The 18,034-nt window shown below is 37.6% G+C and overlaps 1 protein-coding gene across 2 annotated transcripts in view; it reads left to right on the top strand.

Annotated features, from left to right (window-relative positions):
• Window positions 1-18,034, top strand: part of NWD2 (NACHT and WD repeat domain containing 2) — a 134,154-nt gene that overhangs the window by 56,896 nt on the left and 59,224 nt on the right. The window contains exon 3 of one of the 2 annotated variants that reach the window (XM_084900295.1): window positions 8,741-8,857. In XM_084900295.1, coding sequence (XP_084756421.1) covers window positions 8,741-8,857 — 117 coding nt within the window. The remainder of the gene's footprint in view (window positions 1-8,740; window positions 8,858-18,034) is intronic. The other variant, XM_084900296.1, reaches the window with a different exon arrangement.

Here is an 18,034-nt window from a genome sequence, read left to right as displayed (position 1 = left end):
TCTTGATCCTCTGATCTGCACCAGGAAGAGTTGTGGGGGTGTGGTGGTTACCAGAGTCTTTAAAATAGGCATGGTTCCTGCCCTCATGGAGTTCGCAGTCTCACTGAGAAGACGGTCATAAACAACAGTGAGCAGGGAAGCACAGAGCCACTGCTGGGTTTCACTCAGTCACTATCCTTTGTCGGAGGCCAGATATCCTACCTAGCTGGAACCTGGCTGAGCTTCCTTTGTGCAGTGAGTTCTCCAGCTTATCATACTCCACACAGGCGCCCTGTGGATTCTGGCTTATGGCTCCTTCTGTGCCTCCAGCAACTCCTGGTCCCTTCTCTCTGCCTCCGTGTTCATTAAGCCTTTCTAGGCAGGGAGCCTGCCTTAGCTGATGGTCAGATTTTCCTGACCATCAATAATTGTTAAAACTGCCCAGAGGCTAACTCACCCAAGACAGAGAGGCATCAGGTCTGAGCCGTTTGCTGCCTTCATGAGACTCTGAATGAAGCATCATCCCACCTCATGCTTTGGGACCTTCTTTCCTTCTAGTGATTATATATGTCTATTGGGGCCAGGCAGTCCTTCCTGGGCTCTATAAAGGACCTGTTTTTCCCAGAAATGTGTGTCTTAGTTATGATCCCATATACCCCATGACCTACAGGTGGCCTAAAGTCAGTATTTGCAGTAGTTGTAGTACAACCGTGGATATGGGTGAGTAGACCTGAAGTGGGAGTGTGTGTTTTCTTATATACCATTAATCTGGGGGAAGGCATCCTAACTAGAGTGAGAATTACCATTTCTATAAAGCATAACTCACTAGAGGCAAACAGTATCTGACAAACCTAGTCTGAGGTTTTAGACTCTTCGTTGCTCACCTAATTCTGTAAGATGAACATTCTAGTCATGGGACACAACTGCCTAAGCCAATTCAAATGAGTGCTGACTTCACCTCTGTATTGACCTTGAAGGTCACGTCCATAGCACAAGAATGTTTCTGTCCAAATCTTTCTGAACCTGCTCTGTGTTGTTCTGAATATTTTTAGTAGTGGCAGATACAGTCCCTTTAAGAATAGATTGGATTTTTTAAGAGTGAAAGGTCTTTTCAGAGCCATGTCTTATAGATTTAAAGGCCATTAAAGCAGGAGCAATAACATTTGTAATAAAAACAAACTCCAATGATAAAGTGACAGGAGTTGTTTTTGTTTTGTTTGTTTTTTCTCAATATCAAATGTGATGATTCTTACAGAGAATATGCCCTTGGCAGTGGCAGGATCATTGGAATGAGTGTGTAGCTTTCCATTGTAATAACTTTGAGGAACAACCTTCATTTCAGGATTATCCTTGTTCAGAAACTAAATCAGGGCTATTGTCTCTATATTTACATTTTTGTTCTCTTCAGTAATGTCATAGGGCATGAGAAGATATTTTGGAAAACATTTAAATTGAAAAGCTCTTTGAAGAAATAGTGTGAAGCCATATGAATTCAAATCTGGGTTTTGTTTTCTTTCTCAGTAAAGCATGAGGTTATGATTTGTTCCGTATAGTTTGCTCTATTGTTTGTTCAGTAATCTTCATATTTAAATTATTATGTATGATTTCAAGCAGTTAAAATTTGTTAGGGCTTGTATCTGCTGCATTTTTGTTTGCAGACCAATTCAGCACATTATCATAAGCATGATAAATTACCTTCCCTAAGAATAGTTTAAAACAAGTGAGATGGTTTTAAGTAAAAAGAGATAAAATCAAATTACTTTCCTGAGCTTTTCTACTTAATGATGAAATAAGTAAAGGCACATAAAATGTGCTGTCAACAAGTTAGTATTCTAATAAATAGTAAATTAGATTCCAGTGTCTGCAGTGCCTGGACATTAAGCTAAAAGCTAAAACTTAATTTTTTAAGTATATAATAAATCTTGTCTTGTTGAGCACTTTGGGTTCCAGCCACTTTGTGCCTGTTATTGATCATGTGAATACATGGAGTATCGTTTGCCCAAATGGTGTTTCGTGTTGCATAAGTCAGATGTCTCATTTATTTATTTCTTCTACTATCTTCACGGTTGCTTGATTTTTATCTTTTTTCATCATGGTCTGCCCATAAAGATATTTGAGAGAGAGAAAAAAAACACACCTTAAGGGAGCAAAGCTGGGAGGAGAATATTTAAACAGAACTCCTGAGATGAGGAAATGAGTTATGAAGGCTTGGAAGAAGACAGGGCTGACCAAACTCTAGGGGAATAACTGGTGCAAAAACTATTACTAAAAGACTCACATTCACAGCAAATAGTGTGGCATTCAAGCTCCTATTTTAAAATATAAGTGAAAGCCTTGTTTCAACTTTTGCCCTGGTCATTTGTTCTACACATATTGGTCATTAGATCTCACCATCCAGCTCTTAATAGACCAAGTGCTTGACTTAAACTTACACTATTTATGCACTCAGTTCTACTATGAATAGAGGATGTAAGGCCTGTTCAAAATCACAATACAAATTAGAAGTACAAAGTGACCCACGTCAATTTTAGAATGTTTTCTTCACTCCTAAAGGAAATCTGTGCCCTTTCACTGTGCCTCCCTAATTGCCCAATTCCCCTTCCTCCCAGTTCTGGGCAACCACTAATCTACTTTTCGTCTGTATAGATTTTCCTGTTTTAGACATTTTATATAAATGGAATCATTTCTATAAATGGTCTTTTATGACTGGCTTCTTGCACTTAGCATAATGTTTTCAAGGCTCCTCCTTGCTTTGTGGCCTTGGGCCAGTATTTCATTACTTTTTATTGCCAGTATATGTATGAATATACCGTTTTATGTCTCCATTGATAACTTGATAGACATTTATATTCCACTTTTTGATTATTATAAGTAATGCTGCTATAAATATTCAAGTTCAAGTTTTTATGTGTACATATGTTTTCATTTCAGTTGGGTATATACCTAGGAGGATTGCTGGATCATGTGGTAATTTTGATTAACCATCTAAGGAACTGCCAAGACTGTTTTTCCAAAGTGGCTGCATCATTGTATAGTCCCACCATCAATGTATGAAAGTTCCAATTGCTCCATATCCTCATCAGCACTTACACTGAGTGGCCAGATTATTATGATCTCTGAATACATAATAATCTGGCCACTCAGTGTATATCCTATATAATAAAAGGCTAATATGCAAATTTTCCTCTCGACCAGGAGTTCAACCAGCAGGCAGGCCGGCCAATCCCCCATATCCCCTCCCTGTGACTCCCTGGCCAGACCCCCAACCCATGCATGAGTAGCCAGATTATTATGCATTCAGAGATCATAATAATCTGGCCACTCAGTGTATGTCCATCCTAAGGGATATAAAGTGTTATCTTTTTGAAGTTTTAATTTGCACTTCCCTGGTGAGTAATTATATTGAACATTTTTTAATATGTTTATTGGCAATCTGTATATACTCTGTGAAGAAATGTCCACTCATATTTTTTGTCCAATCCTTTTATTGAGTTGTAGGTGTTCCTTATATATTCTAGATACAAGTCCGCTATCAAATATATAATTTGCAAATGTTTTCTTCCACTCTGAGAGTGCTCTTTTGCTTTCTTTATGAGTCCTTTGAAGCACAAGAATTTTTTAATTTTGAAGAAATTCGATTTATCTTTTTTGTTTTGATCACTTGTATTTTGCTCTCATGTCTAGGAAACCACTGTCAAATCCAAAGTCACAAAGAGATACCCTATATTTTTAAAAAACTAGAGTTTTATAGTTTTAACTCTTTATAGCTATGATCTGTTTTGAGTTATATTTTGTATATGGAGTGAGGTAGGGGTCAAAACTATTCTTTCCCATGTGAATATCTGGTTGCCCCAGTACCATTTGTTGAAAAAAACTATTCCTCCTTGAATTGTTTTGGCACCTTTGTTGAAATAAGTTGGCCCTAAGTGTAATGATTTATTTCTGAATTCTCAATTTTATTCTATTAGATATCCTAATGCTAATACTACCCTGTCTTAATTATTGTAGCTTTATAGTAAGTTTGAAATCTGGAAGTTCGAGTCCTTCGACTTTATTATTCTTTTACAAAAGATTATTTTGGCTATTCTGGGTCTCTTGAATTTCCATATGAATTTTGGGATCAGCTTGTCAATTTCTATAAATGTCAGCTAAGAGTTTCATAATGATTGCCCTTCGTCTGTAGATAAATTTTGTCAACTTAACACATTGTCTCCCAATTCATTCACAAGACATGTTTTTTAGTTTATTCAGATCTTCTTTGTGTTTTATAATTTTTAGATTATAAATTTTACATTTCCTAAACTAATTTTTTTGTTCTTTCTGATGTGCTTTTAAATGGAATTTAAATTTTTTAATTTCACCTTTGATTGCTCATTGCTATTGTATAGAAGTACAACTGGTTTTTGTATATTGATCTTATATTCTGTAACCTTGTTCAACTCACTAGTTTCAACATATATTTAGTGGTTTCCTTAGGATTTTCCATATGCAGTTGACCTTTGAACTACATGAGTTTGAACTATGTGGGTACTATTACACTTGGATTTTTTTTCAATAAATACTGTAAATGCATTTTTTCTTCCCTATGATTTTCTTAACATTTTGTTTTCTTTAGCTTCATTGTAAGGGTACAGTATAGAAAACACATACAAAATGTGTTAATCAGTAGTTTGTTATCAGTAAGGCTTCTGGTCAACAGTAGGCTATTAGTAGTTAATTTTGGGGGGACTCAAAAGTTATATTCAGATTTTTTACTGCATAAGGGGTCAGCACCTCTAACTTCCATGTTTTTCAAGGGTTAACCACAAAATCATGTCATCTTTGAATAAAGATAGATCTACTTCTTCATTTCCTATCTGGATGTATTTTATTTCTTTTTTCTACCTAATTGCCCTAGCTGGAACCTTAAGTACAGTATTGAATAAAAAGCACTGAGAATAGACATCCTTCTCACATTCCTAATCTTAGGGAGAAAGCTTTGTCTTAAACGTTATATTAGGTGTAGTTTTTTCATGCATGCCTTTTATTTAGGCTTATGAAGTTAATTTCTATTCCGAATTTTGAATGTTTTTATCATCAAGGGGTGTTGGATTTTATCAGATGTTTCTGTCTATTGAGATTGCTCATATGGCTTTTGTCCATTATTCTATTAATATATAGTGTAGTGTATTAGTTGATTTTCTGATGGTAAATCAACCTTGCATTGCTGGGTTCAATTTCACGTAGCTGTGTTGTATAATCCTTTATATATGTTGCTGAATAGGTTTTCTGGTATTTTTGTTGAGGATATTTGTTTTATATTCATAAGTGATATAGCTCTATAGTTTCCTGGTTTACTTATCTGACCTTGGTATCATAGAATACATTGGAAAGTGTTCTCTTCTAATTTTGGGGATGCTGTGAAGAATTGGTATTAATTTTTTTTTTATAAGTTTGGCAAATTTTTGTAGCACATCTACATGGAACTAAGCTTTATTTCTTGTGCAGTTTTTAAAAATTACTATTTAATCTCATTAAAAATGTCTTCACATTTTCTATTTTGTCCAGAGTCAATTTATGTAACTGTGTCTCTCTAGAAATTTGCCAGTTTTATACATTGGCATACAGTTGTTCATAGTATTATTTAATTTTTTTTCCTGCGAACTCAATAGTAATGGCCTTTCACTGCTGATGTTAGTAATTTTTGAGTCTCCTGGCTCTTGTTTTTTTGTTAGTTTCTGTTTTGTTTTTGGTCAACCCAGCTAAAGTTTTGTCTATTTTGTTGATCTCAAAGAACCAACTTTTGGTTTCATTGATTTTCTCAATTGTTTCATTTGGTTTCATTGATTTTCTCAATTGTTTCATTAATTTTCATTTTACTCCATTATTTCTTTCCTTCTGCTTGCTTTCTGCTATCTTAAGGTAAAAAGTTAGATTAATGATTTGAGATCTTTTTTAATATAGGTGTTTACAGCTATACATTTCCTTTTAAATGCTGCTTTAACTGAAACCCATGTGATTTATTCTTTGATTTATATGTTATTTAAAATTGTGTTAATTTCTATATATTTGTGAATTTTCCAAATTTCTTTCTATTATTGATTTCTAACATCACTGAATTATATTCAGAGAACATTTCTTTATATAATTTAAATCTGTTGAAGTTTATAGGGCCTTGTTTTATGATTTATTTTGTGTTCTATCCTGGAGAATGTCTTGTGTGTACTTAAGAACAATGTATATTCTGTTGTTATTGTTGTTGGGTACATTGTTCTATGGAAATGTTAGGTTATAGTATTATTCCACTCTTCTAGTTTTGTTGATCTTCTTCCTAGTTGTTATTGCCATTATTGAATGTGAGATATTCAAGTTTCCAGCCATGATAGTTGAAATGTCTGTTTCTCCCATCATTTATGTCAGTTTGTGCGTCATGTATATTAATGCTTTATTGTATTTAGTAGCAAATACATTTATAATTTTTATACCTTCTGATGGATTGACCCTTTTATCATAAAATGGCCCTCTTTATTGCTATCTCTTTTGTTTGATATTAGTATAGGCATGCGGTTTCTATGGTTGCTGTGTGTGGTGTGTCCTTTTCTACCCTTTTACTTTCAGCCTATTGGAAGCCAAATGTGTCTCCTTTAGATTACATATAGGGGGGTCTTGTTTTTACATGGTCTGCCATAGACATGATGATTTAATCCAATCATGCTTAATTGTATTATTGGTATAGTTGGTTGGATTTACATTTGCCATTTGACTTTTTTTTCTATGTTTCATGTCTTTTGTGTTCCTCCTTTACTTCTTTGCTTTGTACTAAGTGAATATTTTATGGTGTAACATTTTAATTCCTTTTATTATTTTTTCACTTTTTTAAATCCTTTTCTTTGTAGTTATTTTACATCTTATCAGAATCTACTTGTAATTTATGCTAAGTTAATTCCAGTGAGCTATAGAAAGATTAATTCTATGTAACTCTATTCCCTTTTGTACTATTATTACATATGTGACATCTATATATGTTACAAACCCACTGACATACTGTTATAATTATTACTTTATATAATTTTTTCATTAAAAGAAGGTGAGAGAAGAACAGGTGTGTGTGTGTGTGTGTGTGTGTGTGTGTGTGTGTGTGTATATATCTTTTGTTCTATTAATCTTCATATTTACATATTTCCAAATTCATAAATACATTTTTGTTTCTCTTTATTTGTTCTAAATCAGACTTTTCCTCAGATATATTCAAACAGTGTCAGCCAAAAGGATGGAGACCATGCTCTATATGTAGTTGTTAGCTCATGCATGGCACAACTAAGAGTTACCATTTGCATTGCAGTCAGCGTGTGTTTACTTTGGTAGTTTATTGGCAGATGGGAGATGGCCGAAGTATCTTGTTCTAATTATTTCAGTATATGAATCTCAGTAATTTACAGTTCAGTCCAATTAAACTTTATATGATGGTAAAGTATTCCATATCTCTGCCTTCCAGCATGGTAGTCAATAGCCACATGTTACTATTGAGCATTTGAAGAGCTGAATTTTTAATTAATTTATATTGAATTTTAAATAGCCACTGCTAAAGGCTCTCATATTGGACAGTGATGGTATAATTTCAGATGTACCCTTCCTTAATATTGTGATTAAATCTTCTAAGATAGATTAAAGGGAAGAACCCAAAGTCAGCTGATAGTTTCATAAATTGTGAAATTCATGGATTGGGCTGAGGGAATATTTTTTAAAGAAGCTGTTAAATCTCTAAAACCAAAAATGCAGGTAGATAAAAACACCTGTGTGGGGCCATGGCTGGGAAGCACACAAAATCCCCAGCCTCTCCTTGGAGTGCTTCCATCTCATTGAATGCCACACGAACAAACAGTAAGGAGGGGAGGGTCTTTTCCTGCTGTGTGAAATAAGGGAAGGAAAAGAAGAACTCTTCAAAGCTACGACTGGAAACATTTACCTTATGCAGATAGCAGTTGAGTAAAGGGAGTGAAACCCATACTGCTCTCCGTAGTGAATTTTTCAAAGCGTGTACTTGCAAAAGTTCTTACAGACTCTCAGAATCTTCCCTGTAGCCTTTGAAGTGAGGAGATAGAAGCTCCTATTATCCTCCCTTCTTAGTAAGCCATACCTTTCATTGCTTCCCAACACATGGTTTTCAGGTATGTATTGATGAAAGCAAGGTTGCTCATAGATAGGACAGATGTAAACAAAATGTTTGTCCCCGTGTGATCAACCATAATAATAACAGGTTCTTTTTTTAAAAAGGAAGTAAGAAAAGAAAACAAAGAAATGTAGATGTTTAACTTCAGGTCAGTGTGTATATATATATATATATATATATATATATATATATATATATATATGGATGCCCATTGTGGTTTTCCCTTCTCACATTAAAAGACATTCAGTAGCGTACTTTGTTACTTAATTGTCTCAGATAATGTATAACCATATACCAGCTGCTTTCAAACATTTTTTGAAGTCCTGTTCCCATTTCAATATGATGAAAGCCTTCACTGACATATAACATTTCATCTTCTCGGGGCCCATGTCAACAGTGTAATCAGAACATAAGAAATGGTCATGTTCACCCCAAACCCATCATGGGATTAAAAAAATGGATCTGAAAAATCATTTTCCTTCTCTCAGGGGAAAAAATGCTGCAAGAAGAAAAGTTAAAAGTGTTAGCTTAACACTGTGCATGAGAATAAAGCCCGCAGGTAAATAAGGTTCCCCCAGGTGAATTAATGCTGCCTCCTCTGTTGGTCCCCAGGTCATAGATCTGTACTGGGGCGTGGACGAAGACGAGTGGGACAGCCCCGAGCTCCAGAAGGCCCGCATGAAGCTGCTGGAGGATTGTTTGAAAACTTCTGCAGGTCCATGTTTTGTTGTGGGTATAAAAAAACTAATGCTTTATATGAAATTGTGGATGAATGTGAGAATTCTTTCTGATTTGTGATTCTTAAGGGGCTTTTAAAAAGGGTGGGGATACTTGCTTTTCTGTTTCTATTTAAAATTTTCAAGCTGTCTTCTTGACCTCAGTGTTTGAGAAGGAAACCCTCAACTTTCCATAAGAGGGACTGCACATTAACGGTGAATAATCTGAACTGGGAATGGGAGGGATGACTTGGGCTTGACAAAAGGTTCCTCCATGCCGGTGATCAGCAATAGGGATTACTGTATCAGTCCTACAATAATAATCCTGGATATTCTTACGTTGTATTTAATCATGGCATCTCTATGTCTCAACATTAGAATGCCTGGCATTTTTTAAGCACATTTGTTGAAATGTACAAGTAAACCAAATAGGCTACGTCAGATCTGCCAACAGGAGATGATGCTCTGTTTAAAAAAAGATTGATTATGCAGAGATTTCCAGCCAGACATTCATTATAAGCTACAGATTCGAGTGGAACATTATTATTAATTCATCATCATTTTTTGAACAATACTTACTCCTCTGTGTAAACACAGGGTAGTAAGATCAGAAGGTCAGTCTCTGGCAGGTAACTGTGCAGAAACTGTCTAAAGCACTTTATCTTGAATCCAAACAAATCCTACCAGTTGACGGGAAAGTTGCCCCTTGCAACACAGGAAGCTTTGATTCTGACGGTTGAGGGGCAAAATTACTATTGAAGTCTATGAAGGAAATACCAAGTCTTGCAATTAAAAGCTTGTCTCAGTGTATCAACACAAGTGCTCCTAATATTTATTTGCATATCCCTGTATTCAACTCCACAGAGGATCAAGATGACAGGGATGACACTAGAAACCTGACCAGTTGATTAAGTCCTTGCCAGAGATAATAAAGTACATGAACGCTCTTAACAATATTTTTAGTATCAGTAAATGAATAACTTATTTATTTTTCACCAACTACCTACTAAATGCTACTCTGCACCAGGGGCTGCTCTCAGTGCTGGGGGCATGGTAGGTTGACCCATATGCTGTAGTAATTTTGTGGGCCAGTTTCACATGATTTAACCTTAGAACCAAACTTAGAAGATAAAACACTCTACCCTCACAGAGCTTGCTTTCTTATAGGGGGGTTAAGGGGAGAGAGCAAGCACATATCGGGTCTAGTAATAATTAATGTCGTTTTTAAACATTCATTTAAAATCTTGCTTGGCGTTGACTTGTATTGACATAACCTTCAAACACGTGGTATCTACAGAACGTGTGAAGTGCAATTAACAAGTTTTGCTTGAAAAAGTTTGTGTTTGGTTTGGTTTTTGTTGCAAAACTAGGGCTAAGAAGATGGCGGATGAAGAGCATATTTGGCACTGCATGCTTTACGAGTTCCAATTAGGAAGAAAAGCAAGTGAGGCTGCAAAAAACATCTGAAGTGCTCTTGGTCAAGATGCAGTTAGCGCCAGAAAATGCCAGCGTTGGTTTGAGAAATTTCGCGAGGGAAATTTTTCGTTAGATGACAAGAGTAGTCGAGGCCGTGTGTCCAATTTTGATCACGAAGCTCGTCAAGCTCTTTTTGGTGCAAAATTCTCAAATTACCCAACAAGAGCTTGCGACAACTTTAAATTGTTCACAAAAAACAATTTCCAATCAATTGCGTGCACTTGGCAAAGTCCAAAAGTTTGGAAAATGGGTTCCTCATGAGTTGACCGACAACAACCGTAATCAAAGAGTCACAATTTGCAGTTCGCTCCTCTCTCATCAAAACCGTTTGCCGTTTTTAGAGCAAATTGTTATCGGAGATGAAGAATGGGTGCTGTATGTTAATTTGAAAAGGCGGCCTCAATGGTTGGACAAAAATGAGGCTCCGCAGCCCACGCCAAAACCTGACTTGCATGTGAAAAAAGTGATGTTGTGTGTTTGGTGGAATTTTAAAGGAATTCTTCATTATGAACTTTTACCATCTAACCAAACCATTACAAGTGCAGTGTATAGTGCCCAATTGGAAAGGTTAGCCCAAGCTTTAAGAGAAAAAGAACCCGCGCTGATTAATCGGAAGGGCGTAATTCTTCACCACGATAACGCACGACCGCATACTGCAAGAATCACTGCTGAAAAACTGCGCCAGTTGGAATGGGAAGTTCTCCCTCAACCTGCATATTCTCCTGATATTGCCCCTTCCGATTACCATTTGTTTCGTTCTTTGCAAAACTTTCTTCTTGGAAAAAAATTTAATAATGAAGAATGCCTCAAAAATGCATTGACCGAATTTTTTGCATCAAAATCACAAGAATTTTACAACAGAGGGATTAAAATGCTTCCTGAGCATTGGGCACAAGTAGTAGAAAACAACAGCAACTATATTGTTGATTAAATTTTGTTGTATTGTTTAAATAAATTCGATTTTAAAAAGTATTAGAAAACGACATTAATTATTACTAGACCTAATATCAAAGGAGTAAGTAAAAGAAACAAGTCAGATGGTGAGAAGTGCTATGGAGAGAAATACAGAAAGGATGGAAGAGCGGGAACAGCAGTGAGGCGACAGGTTTCCCGTAGAGTAGTTGGGAAAGGCCTCCCTCAGAAGGTGACTTTGGAAGGGAGACAGAAAGAGAGTTGGGAAAGAAGCCAGTGGATGTTCAGACAGAGCCTTCAGGGAGAGGAGTTGGGAATATGATTGGCATGTTCAGGGACCAGAAAGCAGGACAGTTAAGTGTGCAGACCATATCATGGGTGTTATCTCAAAGTTGGCTATAAATACATTATTTTTACTTTGAATGATATGAGAAGCACCAGTGTTTTAAGCTGAATACTAAAGTGATCTGACATATTTGAAGACCTCCAGTGGCTCCTGAGTGTATGGCAGAAGACAGAGCAGGGAGACTCGTTAGAAAGCTGATGTAATAAGCCAAGCAGGACACACACATGGTTTAGAACAGGCTGGAAAATGGACATCTGAAAACAGCACCAGGTGGTCTGAACAGAACACAAAAGGTCCTGAAAGCCATGTTCGCAAGCTGAAGAGCTAGGAGTGGCAGAGGAATGAAGACTTTTCCATGGCCTTGAGAAGGTAGAACAAGGACCAGTGGATGGAAATACAAGGAGACAGATGTCATCTCCAAGTGAAGAAATCAGGATGTCACACTTTCAGAGGACGTCACACTATCTCAGGTTTTAGGGTCACGTATCTCTGGGTCCTGACGAATATGTCATAGCTGTGTGATTTAAATGAGTTTCTTTACAAACTACCCTAGTTTCCTTACCTGTGAAACAGAGATGATGATAATAGTTATGTACCTTCCCAGGTCATTCATTCTGAGGCAGAAATGAAATTACAGGGCACTTACAGTGTCTCACGTAGAGTAACCCATAATAAGTGTTGGTTCTTATTTGTTATGAAATCACCTGCCTTAAATTGTAATGAGTGTGTCACCAATGAAGTTGTCATTACAGTAGAGACTGCAATCCACTCTGGCAGGGAGTGGTGCTATGGAGGAGATGCAAACGTTGGAAGGCAAGTTGGAACAGACTTCATCATGCTTAGAAAGCCTGCTTTGGGAGGTAACAAGCGCTGTGGGTATGTCCTGGGGGATCTCATTTGCTATGATCTCCCTAGCGCTACCCTGAAATTCAGGAATGAGAGAGACATTCTCCCCCTTTGATCACCCTTTAGTGTGTTATACCCAAACTAACCATGGCCATTAATTCCAACAGTTTGCTGGCAGGGGGGTGAATAATTTGAAGACTTTGTAAGTTTCTGCACCTTCTGAAAGCAAAGGTTAACTGATAGAACATCAGTAACAACTTCATTGAGCAAAAAGAAATCATTTATCCCTCCTTCTGCTCCCTGTTACATGATGAAACTCATGGCAACCATAAAGAACCCCTGTGGCTAGAACTAGGATTATTCACCCCAGTGATTCTAAACCACCCAAGGCTAATCTCACTGCTTATAGTGGAAAGTACCGCTCTGATGGCCTTTCTCGTCGTAACTATGGTAACAATGGGCATATATGTGCCACTTTTGAGCTCCAGCTTCCTTGCCCAGTGCTCTCTTGTGATACTTCTAGAAGTCATAATGACCCCTGTGGGCGGCAAAACGTGGCTTATTACTTCACTTGATGGTAGTGTTATTGGCAGGAAAACTCACTCTTGCTGGATGAATAAATGTTTTTATATCTTTAGAGGCTTCACAGATATTAGCTCTTATGTTAGATACAAATAAATTCAGGACCAAACAAAGCTTTCATTTTAAAGTACCCAGGGAATTGGGATCCAGAGAGAACTTGGACTTAAGTCTTTCATATGCTTGGCTTTTTTTAACTTTCCTCCCCACAAGTTGTGCTTTGGGCTGTGGCCCAAGGTCCTAGAGACGTGCCAGCTGTGCCTGCTGATCCTGGCCAGGGGGTTGAACTTGTGCTTTTTGGTCACAAGGATGAGAGGGTGATGGAGTAAGGTGCCCACACATGTGTCCAGGTTTCACTCTCTGAGAATTAACTCATGAGACATTTTATGCTGAGAACACATCATATCTACTAGGGAAGAACAGAACTTGTAGAGGAACAAACATAGTGGAAAAGACCCAGAAATTCTATTTTACAACCTGAGTTAAAGCCCTGGTCCTGATAGGTTAGGTCACTGGCCTCACCATGCATTACTGACCACACTCATGAAATGGGGAAATAATAACAGGTAAACTAAAAGTAAAAGTATATGTTGAGCAAATATCAAGGGTTTGTTGTGGGGTCTATGTGAGAGTTCTTTGTAAACTATAAAGGGCTACACAATCATTAGTTTCTAAATCACTAGAGGCCCGGTGCATGAAATTCATGCATGGGTATGGTCCCTGGGCCTTGCTAGCAATCAGGGCAGATCTGCAGGACAACCGGCAGGGCAATTGGGAGGCTCCCACTGGCACCCACCTTGTCTGGCCTGGGGCCTGCGCACTGGGGGCAGCTCCTGCATTGAGCGTCTGTCTCCTGGTGGTCAGTGCTCATCATAGCAACCAGTCAGTCTGCCATTCAGTCAATTTGCATGTTAGGCTTTTATTATATAGGGTGGTTTAAATTATTTCAAATAAAAACAAAATATATTCGTACTAGACATTTATGTGATACTGGAAATTTTTTCCCTTTGGATACTTGATAGGCTAAATGTAGAAAGTATTAAGAGATGATTCAGACAGTCAAAAATTAAAGTAATATTTCCCCTTTTATTCCCATTGACCCCTTTCAACAATAAAGATTTAATTGGGGAAAAAATTGTACTATACAGTTTTATAAAATGCTTTTTAAAGTTAAAAATTGAAGTCAAAATAAAGGGTTTCTAAGTTCATTCTTAACAAACATTATAAAGTGTAGAGTATTAATTGGCTAGATATGAATTTGCTGGAATTCAATTAGTAAGACCTCTTCCCAAGGAGGGATTTTTGACCAGGATGTGGACTCACACCTGAGTCCAAAGTCACACCCCACTTCTCCTCTTAGGTGCAGAGAATTGCCTCAGCTTCACAGAGTGGGAATTCCAGCAGAATCTTCTCCACCAACCAGTTCCACCCACTTAGTCCATTAAAAAAAAAAAAGAGCTGAAACAAATATTTTTACATATAAAATTATATCTCTTCTAGTTGAAATCAACAGTCATCAAAGTTCTAAAATAGGTTCCAATTAGGTTCCCAGAATAAATTGGTTCCAAAAATAAATTACTTATCACCAAAAGAAGTTAAAATGGGCAAACATTGAAACTATTGTTGAAAAGAGAACTATTTATCACTGACAAAAGCCAAGAGAGAGCCATGTAGCTTAAAGGTGGCTAATATTTAAAGTGTTTTCACAATAAGTTTTTATGAATGCAGAAGCTACTTCCACAGTTCAAGCCATTGTTTCACAGTTCACATAATTCAGCATATTTTTGTGTGGTAAAGAGAATTATGGAGACAAATTGAACTGGAGAACAATTAAATTTTAAAATTTAATTTGTAAGAAAAATGTTCACTTGACTATAGTCCTAAGAACATCTGCTTCTGAGTGAAACTGCAACAACTTAAAAAAATAAATTATAAATATCCTATTTTTAAAGAAATAAAGAGCTGTAGAGACAAAAATAATTAGACAAATTTAATCTTCAGAGATGAGAGTTCTTTCTTGGTGAGCTGGCTTTATAGGTAGAGGAGCCCCAAAAGAATCAACAGTTTTCTCTGTTAGATATTTGCTGACCATTGGCAACACAGGATGGTAGAAATCTGAGATAGAAAATCAGAATAAAGTCTTCAATAATCTCTTGATATTCAGTAGAAGTCAAAGTTCACTGGAACCTAACATGAATATTCAACAAGTATTACCATTGAAACAGTTTTATTCAAAGTAAACTGAATCCAACTAAAACTACAACCAGTTGTATGGATTTCAAATACTGAAGGAATTATCCCTTTGCTCTGTCAGTCAGCATTGGAAAAGGAACTCTTAAAATAACATCTCCTTGAAATACAATGCCCGGAATACAATGACAATCACAAGACATGCAAAAAATCAAAAAATATGATTAGAGGAACCAAGATGGTGGCATGGGTAAACATCTGTACTCACCAGCTCCTACAACCACATCAACATTACAACTAAAATACAGAACAGTCATCATCCAGAACCCCCGGGAAGCTGGCTGAAGGAAAGTCCTACAACTAGAGAAATTAGGAAGAAAGCACACTGAGACCGGGATGGGTGCAGAGGCGCCGAAGGCTGTGCTGCTTTTTTTAATCAGGAGGGAGATCATCTTTGCAGAGAACATCCAGCCTGTCTTTGCTCAGACTAAAATCAGCTGGGTCAGGAACCCCAAACCTATCAAAGGCCCAAGACCTGGCACCAGCACCTTCTCTGTCTAGCTTCATAGCTGGGCCTCATCTGGGCACTTCCAAACCCAATACAAAGAGGAGGAATCTGCAGATCTCCCTGTAGCTTCTGCTGGGTGGCCCCAGGCAGTGGCTGACTTGGCACCTCCCTGAAGACACAAGAGCCAGTGTACGCAGTTGTCAATGTCAGACCATACCAGATTACAACTCTACATATCCATAAGTGACACACTCAAGGGGTACTCAGTGAGCACCAAAGCCCCACTGAAGCAAGTCCTGCTCCATAGGGGTGTCTCCTGCACAGTAGCTCTCCCACTGTAGTCACAACTGGTCCTCACAGCCAATTTTCCTGGAGTGACACAAATAGCAATCATGTCTCAACCAAAACAAGACTGTGCTCACAGCCCACAAAGGGGTGTACCTAGAGCTCCCAGCTCAGGTTACCAGGGAGGTTAAGCCACTAGGTTCTATGGGACACCTGGTACACAAGGCCACTCTACCAACTCAAGACATGGCAGCTCTTCCTAATATATTTAAACAAACACACGAAAGCAGCCAAAATGTGGAGACAAAAAAACATGTCAGAAATGAAAGAAATGGAAAAAAGCAAACTACTGGATATAGAGTTCAAAACCAAGGTTATAAGGTTACTCAAGAATCTTGTTACCCAAGAATCTGGTTTCTCCAAGATTAGACTTTCAAGGATCTTAGTGAGAATGCCAAAAAAAAAAAAAAAAAAAAAAAAAAAAAAAAAAAAAAAAAAAAAAGGAAAAGGACCAGTCAGAAATTAAGCATACACTGCCTGAAATAAAGAATAATATACTGGGATTCAACAGTAGAGTATTTCAAGAATCAAAATCAACAATTTGAAATATAAGGAAGTAAAAAAAACACCTAACCAAAAGAGCAAAAATAAATAAGAAGCCAAAAATTAGAAGATAGTATAAAAAGCCTCTGGAAAACTTAAAGCATACCAACATTTACATTATGGAGTGTGAGAAGAGAGAGAGCAAGATATTGAAACCTACTTAAAGAAATGACAGAAACTTCCCCTAGCTGGTGAAAGAAATAGACTCACAAGTCCAGGAACAACAGAGAACCCCAAACAAGATGAACCCAAAGAGGACCACACCAAGACACGTCATAATTAAAATGCTAAGAGCTAAAGACAAAGAGAGAATCATAAAAGCAGCAAGAGAAAAGCAGTTACCTACCTACAAGGAAATGCCCATACGACTGTCAGGTCTACTATATTTTGGTATAGTAGATCTGGACCTTATACTGTCTCCATGTGGGTCTGGAAATGTACATTTTATAGTGTTGTTCAATAAAATAACCAGCAAATCAATGTTGTGTCTACCATGCATAAGACTATGCTAAGTTCTCTGAGTAATACCCAAGTTCTATGTGCTGTGGGTACAAAAGTAAGTAATCATCTATCTCTTAAGCACCTACCTAAACACAGAGAGATGTGTATGCAGTTAAATAGGATTCAACTTGACCAATGCAATAATATGGTGTTGTGCAAGTGCTATGGGAGCCAAATGGAGACAGTGACTCTCCATTTTATTCTGCCTTCCTCCACTCTTCTGAACAGACCTCCAGAGGATGTGATGTTTGCACTGAAATTAGAAGAACTAAGAGCTTTCTCTCTGTAGATCTAGAGCAGGGGATGTGATGGTGTCATGATTGTCCCAAGACCAGCAGTTCTTGAATTAGTTAGAAAGCAGGGCATTGAGAAACATGAGACCAGAAATGTCCTTTGAGGCCCATTTCAGAAGTTAGGAGAATACTGTGGAGATTTGTAACTCTGGAGGTAGCATTGTGAAGAGGCCAGAGATGAGACACCTAACTAGGAGCCTACCTAATGTCATGATCCAGGCAAAAGATAACCCAGAGGGATGAAAGGTGAAATGCAGAGGTGGGTATGGATTAGAGCACATATGTCAAACACAAGGCCCGCGGGCCAAATCCAGCCCGCCAGGCCTTGCAATGTGGCCCGCACCGCACTGTCATCACTGCACTCCGCTGTCAGTTTATGACATTGTCAGTTTATGACTGTTCAGTAAACCATTCGGCCTGCGATTTAGGCTGGATTTTAGATTTTGGCCCCTTCTCTGATTGAGTTCGACACCCCTAGATTAGAGTCAGTTGAGAAATAGAACTTCCCAGCTGGTGTGGCTCAGTGATTTGAGTATTGACCTATGAACCTGGAGGTCACGGTTCAATTCCTGGTCAGGGCACATGCCTGGGTTTTAAGGTTGGTCCCAGTAGGGAGCATGCAGGAGGCAGCCAATCAATTTCCTCTCTGCC

This window comes from Pipistrellus hanaki (assembly GCF_964339955.1).
Source record: "Pipistrellus hanaki genome assembly, chromosome: 1".
NCBI classification, from domain to species: Eukaryota; Metazoa; Chordata; class Mammalia; order Chiroptera; family Vespertilionidae; genus Pipistrellus; species Pipistrellus hanaki.
This window is presented reverse-complemented; position numbering and strand designations above follow the sequence as displayed.